Source organism: Danio rerio, chromosome 18 (genome assembly GCF_049306965.1).
Source record: "Danio rerio strain Tuebingen ecotype United States chromosome 18, GRCz12tu, whole genome shotgun sequence".
In the NCBI taxonomy this organism is placed as follows: Eukaryota; Metazoa; Chordata; class Actinopteri; order Cypriniformes; family Danionidae; genus Danio; species Danio rerio.
In genome coordinates, this window is record NC_133193.1 from 10,731,349 (window position 1) to 10,742,500 (window position 11,152).

The following is an 11,152-nucleotide window of genomic DNA, read 5'->3' on the forward strand; positions in this document are numbered from 1 at the left end:
ATATATATATATATATATATATATATATATATACGGTGGTGTGAAAAAGAGTTTGCCCCTTACTGATTTCCCTAATAACTGGTTGGGCCACCCTTAGCAGCAACAACTGCAATTAAGCATACTCAACAACTTGCAATGAGTCTCTTAGTGCTGTGGAGGAATTTTGACAGTCACCTTTGCAGAATCGTTGTAATTCAGCCACATTTGAAGGGTTTTCAACCATGGATTACTTTTTAAGGTCATGCCACGGCATCTCTGTTGAAATCACGTCAGGACTATGACTAGGCCACTCCAAATCCTTTATTTGGTTTTTCTTCAGTCATTCAGAAGTGGACTTGCTGGTGTGCTTTAGATCATTGTCCTGCTACAGAATCCAAGTTGGCGGGACAATCTCCTTCAGGATATTTTGGCACAACAGAATTCATGGTTCCATTTATGACAACAAGTTACTGTTGGTATGATGTTATTTATCTGAAATATGGTGTTACGTTTATGCCACACATACTGCCACAGTATTTTTCTAAAAGTCATGGAGATCATAGCGATGTTTTCTGGCAAAACTGACACAAGACATTATTCGTTCTGCTCAGCTGTGATATTCGTCTTGGAACTCTGCCATGCATTTTTCCCCATTTTCTTTCTTATGGTGGAGTCATGAACACACCTTAACTGAGGCAACTGAGGCCTGCAGTTTTTTGGATTTTGTTTTAGGGGTCAATTTTGATCTCATAGAGGAATTAAACACTTTTCACACAGGGCTATGTAGTATGATTTTTTTTTCTTTAATAATAATAATCATTTAAAAGCTACAGTTTGTGTTTACTCGTGTTATCTTACACTATTCGATTGACAATGTGAAACTTTAAAGTGTGACAAACATGCAAAATTATATTATATATATTATATATATATATATATTGAAGCCCTTCCCCTTAGCCCTCGGTTGTAAGGGCCAAAGGGGAAGGGGTAGGGGTATAAAAACAGAATTGGGATTGGGCCTATCATTAACAATGTCATTGGTTTTATTGCATTATTACGAGCTTGAATCTCCATTCTTATTAAGTGCATGCAAAAAGCAATTGGTTTAGCATGTTTGAGGGCTAAAGTAGCATTGTTTCACAGGCAATCTATAAACAAGATTGACAGGAATTAAGTAAATTTGCTATAAACCTACAAAGAATTGTGCAGAATGTATAACTGGAATTGAATAGGAGCCATTTCAGGCTATTGAGAATCTGTACTTTTGGGAGATATAAATCCACAGCTGAAATTTGCAGACCATTTATAGTCACAAACAGCTATATTATACGCAACACGAAGGGCCATATCTATAAAAAGCCTAGCAGGAGCACTTTAACAGAGATTTGTCTCCAAAGTGAGCGCAGAGATTGTGAAAGAAGTGTCAGATTTTGGCTAATGGAAGTATTACATTTCAGAACAATTTGTATTCAAAGAGACACAGCTTTGTCTTAGAAAAGGCTTCTCTGTCTGTATGAGTGTGTGTGTGCACTAAAGTGATGGTGAGATGAATTCTTGGTGTTTCGAGTGTGTCTGAGTGTGTAAAAGGCATTCAGGGAGTTTTTTAGTCATGGTGCCAAATGGAAACACCACAGCCACTCCAAACCCCAGTGACAGATTCATTCTCTCACTCTTATTCTCCTCTTCTTTCGCTGACCTCTTCTAAGTCATCTCAACCTCGGCCCTAACCTTTCTTCATCCTGTCCTGCTCTTCTCCTCTCTGCCACTCCACGGGTTTTGTCTTTCCTTTCTCACACTCTCTTCTTTCACTCGATCCTCTCTTCTGTTCCTCCTCTTTTTCCCCTCAGGCCCTTTAAAAAACTTCTCTGCCAGACTGAATTCTGTTCAAAATAGCCGGAAAAACATTATGTGTGTCTCTGTGTGTGGGGTTATGGAAATTTTTATGATTGAAAACGCACAGTGATCTACGTCTTAATTCTTTCTCGATTGTATTTAGGGCTTAAGTTTAAAGGAATACCAACTGCCTTTAAAAAAATATATGTAAAATAAAATACAATTTAACTTTGCTGTTAATTTCAGCCCAAGCTCATTAGAAATACATGCTAACCCTACATTTGCAATGTTCCGGGTATGATTCGTTGTACGTTTTAGATGGCAAATCCACTGGAGGGCGCTGTCTATATTTTTAAATATGTTATGCCCGGCTCACAATGTGTGATTTTTAATAATCCTAAATGATTTCAGCTTGTCAGACTGAACAAACATGACTCCCATGTCACATTGTAAGATCTCAGCTTTCAAAATGTCAGATTTAACGACAATTAAGATGTGCCAAACGCTGAAACACAAGAAAACTCACCCAGAGTCATCTATTCATAACACTTTCACTATCCTGTGTTCTAAAATATTACCTCACAGCGCACAAGCAATCTGTAAAGGTAAAAAAATGTTCTCAATGATGGTTTGAAGTTGTCGCACTGATCACGTCATCTGATTCTGCGCTGGTTTTTGGTTGACACTCATTGCAACAGAAGTCACATTGCAGGAAATGTCTGAAATCTTCTGAAACTGCCAGAACTTCATTGGAGGGATGTTTTTTATTGCAATGGTTATTAATCGACTGTTGGTAATATGTTGAACCAACAATCCTAGGATTACAGGAATCTTTTAGGATTTCCCAAATTTGTCTCCAACGACAAAATCATGCCTGAAATTGCACAGTGTGAGCATGTCTTTTGTTAGGGCACGTTTTGTTGTATGTTTTATTTACTCTTATATATCAGTTCTGTCTGGTTGTTGAATCTGATTGGCTGACAGCCATGCAATATTCTTTAAATACCAGCACTCGTCCAGCCTCTTAACCCTTCACCCTTGTGTATTACTCCGCCCACATACAGCGATAAAATGAAGTTTTGAGGCTTTTTAGTGGAGAATGTAGTTGTTTAGATTCCAACTATGCAGTTTATTTATAAGGATAGTGCCTGTTTTAAAATACGTATAATTTCTGAGATACATCGTGTCAGTAGTCATTTGCTTGTCTTTGAGCAAAGTCGGTTGACGATGTTCATCCATAAGATGGCGACAGAGACTGCATAAAAAGCCCTAAGAGGAGGAAAAAACAGCATAATTTTAAACTACAGCTGATCAAATCATTATTAAACAGGTACATTACTTTCTAAGTTGATCTCTCTCTTTTGCATGTTGTAGTGCTGTATTTATACTATAGTAATATTGTGATCTCCCAATTGTAACAGAGAAATACTGGGAAATCATTTCATGCCGTTCAGCCTTATAATCTTAAAATGTGAGCAAAATCACCTGTTTTGTCATCACTTTAGACATTATGCTAAAGAATCTTTCAAATACTAGCTCTCAAGTAACATTGGTGAATTAGCTGCAGATGTGAATAAATGGCGGAAGAAAATAGTTCCTCTTACAAACAAGTTTTTAGACACTCTGTGTTTAATTTCCTTTTTACATACACAATGCCCTCAAACTGTTGTATAAACGCAATATCACACTTGTAGCAGTGTGTTATTGCTGTATATCGTCACTTGTGGGACACTAAGGCACTCGGCCTGGAGCCTCTTGTCACCACACACCTACTAACAGTGCCGATACACAGCCACATCACACTGCTACTCATGTGATATTGCTCATATACAGGTCACCTAGAAAACCACTGACCTAAACCCTTTTAATGTGTTTTTAAAAGCAAACACAAGAGAAAGGTTGACTTCAACCATGAAGTTTTACTTTGACTTTACATTGCTTTTATCTCTTTTGTGGAACTACTGGAACGCCGACAAGTGCAACGTTTTGGATTATAGATTTGTTAAGTTAGGTTAAGACATTAAGTTGTTTTGTGGTATTTATTTGGTGTTGTGCAGAGAACTACATGAAAACAATCATTGATTTGTCAATAATATATCCCTTTAAATATCAATATCATTTAAAAAGGAACAAAAGCTCTGCCCTGTAGCGTTCATTTTAACTAGAAACTGCATTTTTCAATTTGACAAAAATGTTGAATTGCAATGAGCTTGCGTTGGATAATTTACATCTAATATTAACTTTTTTCTTCACAAAAGAAATGTAATGTAAAGTTATGATAAATGACATTAACGTTCACTCATATTGTAATGGACAGACTTGCAACCTGTTTCTTTTCTAACCTACTAGTTGAAAACCACTGCCCAGAATCGGATTTAGGATTGATTAATTGGTTAGATCAGACGTAATAATACTGGATTTTTAACTCTTGTATCATAACCTAAAATGTTATTTCATCCTCTTGATTAATTTAAAGGTTTGATTTAAATACTGCTAAAAGATCTGGGTCTGGATGCAAACCTTTATGCTTTAAAACATTTTTGGATCCTAAAACTTTGATGTATGGGTATACTAGTCAGTGTATACTGTACATGCGCACACATACACACACACACACGCTCACACCATATTTCTCAGCTGTTATTAATGTCCCTCTTGTGAGTAATTAATGTGTGATGGCAGAGAAATTCATACTTTCCTTCAGGGCAGATGTTGTAATTACAGCCTTCTGGTTTTGTTACACATTTTCACTTTCCTTTAGTGTGGCTTTACACCAACTAACAGAACAACCTGAAGAATATAAAGCCTCTTAAGGCCCAAGCTGTTTTTTACATGCATTTTTTATTTCTCTTTGCTATTTGGGCTTATTGGAACCCAATTAAAATAAATCCTAACTATAATCTTTTGATATGATGTACTTTTAGAGTAAAATTATGTCCATGTATGTGAACGCGTGGTCTGAATTTCCATAAAACACAATAAAGTTACCTTTGTATAATAGAATGCAAAACTCTTTATTTCTGCCTTCAGCAGTTTTTTCCTAACTGTTTTTAATGCATTAATAACACATACACACATATTTGTGAACATGTTTTGACCATCAGTATTTGGCCATTTTGGACAGTTAGTGTTTGGTGCTCCAGTTTCCCTCACAGTCCAAAGATATGCTATAGGAGAATTAAATCAACAAATTTGGCTGTAGTGTATCTTTGTGTGTGTGTGTGAATGACTGTGTATGGATGTTTCATATGACTTGGTTGTGGCTGGAAGGGCATCCGCTGCATAAAAGATATGCTGGAATAGTTGCCAGTTCATTGTGGTAACCTCTGAAATAGAGAAGCTTAAGGATGAATGGATGAATGAAACAATATTTTATCAAAATGTAAAAATCATCAAATAAATAGCTTTTATATGTTTTGACAGCAACTGTAAAGTGACGATCTAAGAGTAAAGAGTGAGTAAATGAAGTCAGAACTGATTTTTTATAATGAAAAACCCATCAATATTTTAAAGCTACATAAAATTTGTGATATAAATGTTGGTCTTGGCTTGCTTTCGGCTCTTTGCTCTGTTAAAAAATTACATGCATAAAGAACAAAAGTAAAATCTACAAGCAGATATCTGTGTGTTTCCATGAGCACCGCCTGCTTTCCCAATTGTATTTCGGCCAAAAGCGCAGTCGCATGTCTCACACAGACAAGCACAGAGCTCCCGTCCCTGCTGAGCTGTGCACTGTCAGAGCCAAAGTCCATTTATCTGTCTCCCTCTCAGCCCTCTAACTCTAAAAACAAAGATGAGGTCTGAAAACATCAAGCTTTTACATATTATTCAGCATGTTGGAAAACACGATCAATGCATGTTCATTTTTCTGTCAGCGCTTGCATTTAAGGTTTGAAGGAGACTGTTATTTTCTAAAACATCCCATCTACTGTGTTCACTTTGTTCCCCACAGAAATGCTGGAGTCCAACAACCTGCTTACTTTCAATGGATTGGCTAACAGCTCTGCCTATCACACTTTTTTATTGGATGAGGAGAGAGGACGGCTTTTTGTGGGGGCAAAAGATCATGTGCTTTCCTTTAACTTGGTGGATATCAACATGGACCAGCAACTGGTAGGAAAAACATCAGGATTTATTCAGTATGGATTATCTGAGTAGTGATTGGAGAAACTGAGGATTTTAAACTTCAAAACAGTTTAATCAAGTAGAGTTCATGTAGAAGGACTTTTAATTTTTTAGTAACCCAGTTGAAGTGTTTCTAGTGAATTGTATGCCACCATAAAATTGCCCTGTTTAAGATCTGTTTTCTTTAAAAATCAGTGATCTTCACTGCCTGATTGATAAACGATATAAAGTAGGTCTCAGAATGTAGAAGCACTGCACTAAATTTAAATTTTTTTTTGAGTTTCTACTTTCGCCTGCTGATCCTGACAGCATGTGCATGTAAACATCTTTTCATTTTGTTTTACACTTGAACAGCAAAATGAATGCTTAAGTCTATTTAATTGATTATGTTTTGATTTGATTTGGTTTATTTATTTTCAAACAAAAATATCATACATAAATATCATTAACAAAAAATACATTTCAACATGATCGAAAATGGAGTGGTATAAAGCACAAGCTTATTATTTTCCCACCTCATTACCACATACATCATTGGTCTATTACTTAAACTTATTTGTTCTTCCACTTATCTTTTCTTTTTCATGAAACGTATTTGATCCTTTTGGCATCTTTGACATATTATGTGTTTGACTCCATTTCTACCTTTACATTTTGTACCACAGGCCCAAAGAGATAAGAAAAAAAAGTACTGCAAATAGCAATTAATTAAACTTTCATCATACCTTTCTCATCTTATCCTTTTTCAATCACCTTCATCATTATATTCCTTTAATAATATATATTTATACAACTTTTTAAATTGATTATTATCCTGACATAGTTTGAGAGTCTGATCTAGACTGATCCATAGTTTTACACACAGATAGACATACGCAAACGTTTTAAAGTTGTCCTTGTTTTCAGCCTCCTCAAATTTAGTTCTTCTCTCAGGTCATATCCCCCTTGTCTTTCTTCAAAAATCTTTTGTAAGCATTTTGGAAATAATTTATTCCTAGCTTTAAACATAAATTGTGCTGTTTAAATTTAACCAAATCATTGAACTTGAGTATTTTTAATTAGAAAATAAAGGATTTGAATGCTCCAAATACCCCACATGTTCTGTAAGTCTAAGTACTTTTTTCTGCATTGTACTTAAGGATCGTAAATGACATTTATATGTATTCCCCCAAATTTCAACACTATAACTCATATGGCAACATAATGTGTTATATACTATATATATATACATTGATTTATTGTCCAGGATAAATCTTGCTTTATATACTATTGCTTGTTTTACTAATTTTGATTACATTACAATTGAATAACATTACAACACTAAAAACTAGCACATTACATAACTAACACTTGCTGTGCATATACCCTATTGCTTCACAAAATTGTTCAATGCTTGGAAGCTTCCAAAACTCTGCATGTGCATGTCAGAACTGTAAATGCAACAAACACTCAGGCAGAACATGGATTAAAATTGAAACTCAAAATTGAAATTCAAACACACCACAAACAAATGATGACTAAAAACTCAGTCACACACTTTCCTTTAGCTAGGACTGTGCTTTATTAGGGGTCACCACAGCGCAATGAACCGCAAATTACACTGTAAAAAGTAATACATTGAGTTTACTTAAACATGTGGAAACTGATTGCCTCAAATTTATGAAGCAAATTAGTTCATCAACTTTGAGTAAGTTTTACTAACTATTACTTTGTGTAGGGAACTTGTTTACTTGAATTGGTTACTTAACAACACGAGTAATGATTACTCAATATGATGAGTTCAGTTAACTTACAAATTGTAGTTATGCTTAGTGCACCTTACAGCAAAGCAGTATTCTCAACTAGCCTGCTAGTTAATTTTACTAAACAAAAGCATTAAAACTCATTGCCTCGAATTTAAGAAGCAAATTAGTTAATCAACTTTGAGTAAATACAGCTAATTGGTTACTAGACAACACAGAGTATAGGTAACTCAATCTGCCTTAAATTGATCTTGAACTCAGACAGAAAACCTGCCAGTTGACTTGTTATTCGCCACTTAGTTAGTTAGTTTATTATTTACCAAATAAATCAAAACAAGATTATTTTTTCAGAGCAAAATAACAATAAAGAGATTATATTATTTTTTTAATAATTATATTATTAAAATAATTATATTATTAAATTATTTTAATTATTATATTATTTTGTAAATAAATCAATGGATAGATGGAAGGAAAATAGAAGAAAAGGGAAACATCATACCATCCATAAGTACTAATATTGGTAACAAAGTAAAAAATAAATAAATAAATATATATATATATTTCTCAGACCACAGATTAATCTATAGTATAGACATGTCATTTAACAGCCAGTTTATTAACAAAAGCAAAATATATTACAGACAAACTCAAGTATAGCCAAAAAAGCAACGTGTAGCATAAAGTGAATACCGGACAAATTAAACCTGAAATTCTTCACATATGTACATGTTCTATATAAATAGCTGGCTTTTCTATTTAAACATACACACACTCTCTTCTCTCTCTGTCTTATACACATAAACGTGGACACATCAGCACACGGGGGATCTGTTTCCAACAGGAAGAGTATGAATATTTCAGGGTAAAGCTGTCATACTGATCACACAGAATCTGACGGAGAGCTGCTATCCGTTCACCTGGATAAATAATGAACAGAATAAACATGGCGAAGCACAGATGAAAAAAGTACTAGGCAAAACCATAGCCCACTTCGAGCCGTATGTTTAACCTTAAAAAGGAAATAAATTTTAACACATGAGTATGAACAGATATACAAAAGAATGGTAGACAGTGAATGGGACAAAAATCAGACATTACATTCTGGTGTCCTGCATCAGATTGAGACAATTAAGTGGAAAAATAATTTACATAAAACAAATTCAATGCAAGTAAATGAATCTATCTATCTATCTATCTATCTATCTATCTATCTATCTATCTATCTATCTATCTATCTATCTATCTATCTATCTATCTATCTATCTATCTATCTATCTATCTATCTATCTATCTATCTATCTATCTATCTATCTATCTATCTATCTATCTATCTATCTATCTATCCATCCATCCATCAATCTATCCATCCATTTGGCTATCCATCCATCCATCCATCCATCCATCTATCCATCCATTTGGCTTTCCATCCATCCATCCATCCATCCATCCATCCATCCATCCATCCATCCATCCATCCATCCATCCATCCATCCATCCATCCATCCATCCATCCATCCATCCATCCATCCATCGATCTATCCATCCATTTGGCTATCCATCCATCCATCCATGTAAATGCTCTAACATCTGAAAGCATGTAAAAAAACCAAACTCAATAACAATAACAATAACATTCCGTCCGTCCGTCCGTCCGTCCGTCCGTCCGTCTGTCTGTCTGTCTGTCTGTCTGTCTATCTATCTATCTATCTATCTATCTATCTATCTATCTATCTATCTATCTATCTATCTATCTATCTATCTATCTATCTATCTATCTATCTATCTAAATCCATCCATATTTATAAATCTATCCATCCATCCATCCATCCATCCATCCATCCATCCATCCATCCATCCATGTAAATGCTCTAACATCTGAAAGCATGTAAAAAAACCAAACTCAATAACATGTTTACTCTAAATTTACTTCAGTCTTCAGTTTGGTGCATTAAATAAATCATTCTGTGTGATGATTCCGTAGTCATGTCAATAATTCTCACATTGAAGCAATACATTTATTTAACTGTTATCAACTATCTAGACTAACACAAACTTTCCATTAAAGAAACTTCAGTACACTCTTGCTCTTTCTGTCTCTTAGAAACACTTTGACTCAGAGTTTATCTGAAAAGGATACAGTTTCACGCATTCACAGGCATCAGACTAAAGCTCCATTACACACACTCAAATTTGTCCAGCCACAGAGAGAAAGTGACTAGATAACATGTCGCCAGATAAATATGTCCTCCTTTTTCGTAAAAAAAGTTATGATTTATGGTTACGAGATAAGTGGTTAGATAAAATATCAATAAATTAAGATTTGTTTTTGAAGATTCAAAATGGTGGCTATTTACATTGAAAAGATCTGTGATTCTATGTTTTCAATTTTTGCTGGATGTAATTTAACCCATATTTAGTGCAAAAGTAATGCACCACACTCGATCTATAAGAGTTAATACCTTATATAAAGCAAGAGTTTAAAACTGGAAGCTTCCAACAAAACATTTCCCAGTATTCAAACTCTCTCTGACCTGCAGATTTCCTGGCCTTCTTCACCTTCTCGACGAGATGAATGCAAGTGGGCCGGGAAGGACGTCCAGGTAAGTGCTTTTATTTCTGTTTGTGTTTATTTTTTTTCTTCTGTCCTCTCCACAACCCTGACATGTGTCAGATAGACCTCAGTGATGCTTCAGTTCCATGTTTATCTTTGTACTCTTCAAGTCCTCTCCGGTTTATCTCTCGTCTCACTTTGCAGTACATTTTTTTACTCATGTGTGGTAAAATGTAACTTTGGTTAACATGATTTGACCAAATTCAATGTTTACAACAAGGGATTACTATTCTTATTAACCTATAATTTCCATCTGATCTTATTTTAGGGATAATGTATGGTTAGATTAAGATTTTTAAGGTGTTCTAAAAATCAAGGTGATCTAAAATATTGTATTTTAATTTTTATTTTATTTATTTGTGTTAACCTGCTTTGGCACAGTTTACATAGGAAAAACAAAAAAATATTGTTTTTGCTGTGGGTCAGAGAGATGAACCTGTTTTATATCAGTTATTATGTCTATATTTACATTTTAAATGGGCCATAGGGTATATTCCACTTCATATTAGTCAAGATTTCCTTTACCAAATGCATAATTTATTTTAACATGATCATTTTTCCTTCATGCTTTTTATTCGTCAAACATGCACTGAAGTAATCAAAAGCGACAGTAAAGATTTTTAATGTTACAGTATATTTGTTCATGTCAATGCATGTATGTATTTCTTTACTTAAATGTGTTTTTGACTTTTTTTTTTTTTTATCCAAACAAATGCTGTTTTTTTAACTCTCTGTTTGTTAGAGATTGCTGCAAAAAGTTCTTAAGGATCATGTGATACTGATTGTAGTAATAATGTAGTTGTAATACTTTTAAAACTCAGCTTTGCATCTCTGAAATAAAACACATCATAGAATATAC

At 34.4% G+C, this 11,152-nt stretch overlaps 1 protein-coding gene across 8 annotated transcripts in view; it reads left to right on the forward strand.

Annotated features, from left to right (window-relative positions):
• The window catches only part of sema3ab (sema domain, immunoglobulin domain (Ig), short basic domain, secreted, (semaphorin) 3Ab), a 166,572-nt gene that overhangs the window by 122,362 nt on the left and 33,058 nt on the right, over positions 1–11,152 (forward strand). For all 8 annotated transcript variants that reach the window (XR_012393569.1, XR_012393568.1, XM_073928845.1 and 5 more), the window contains 2 exon segments: positions 5,765–5,925; positions 10,220–10,282. Coding sequence is in view for 6 of the 8 variants with exons in the window: in XM_073928845.1 (XP_073784946.1) it covers positions 5,765–5,925; positions 10,220–10,282 (224 nt within the window). In the remaining 2 variants the exon portion in view is untranslated.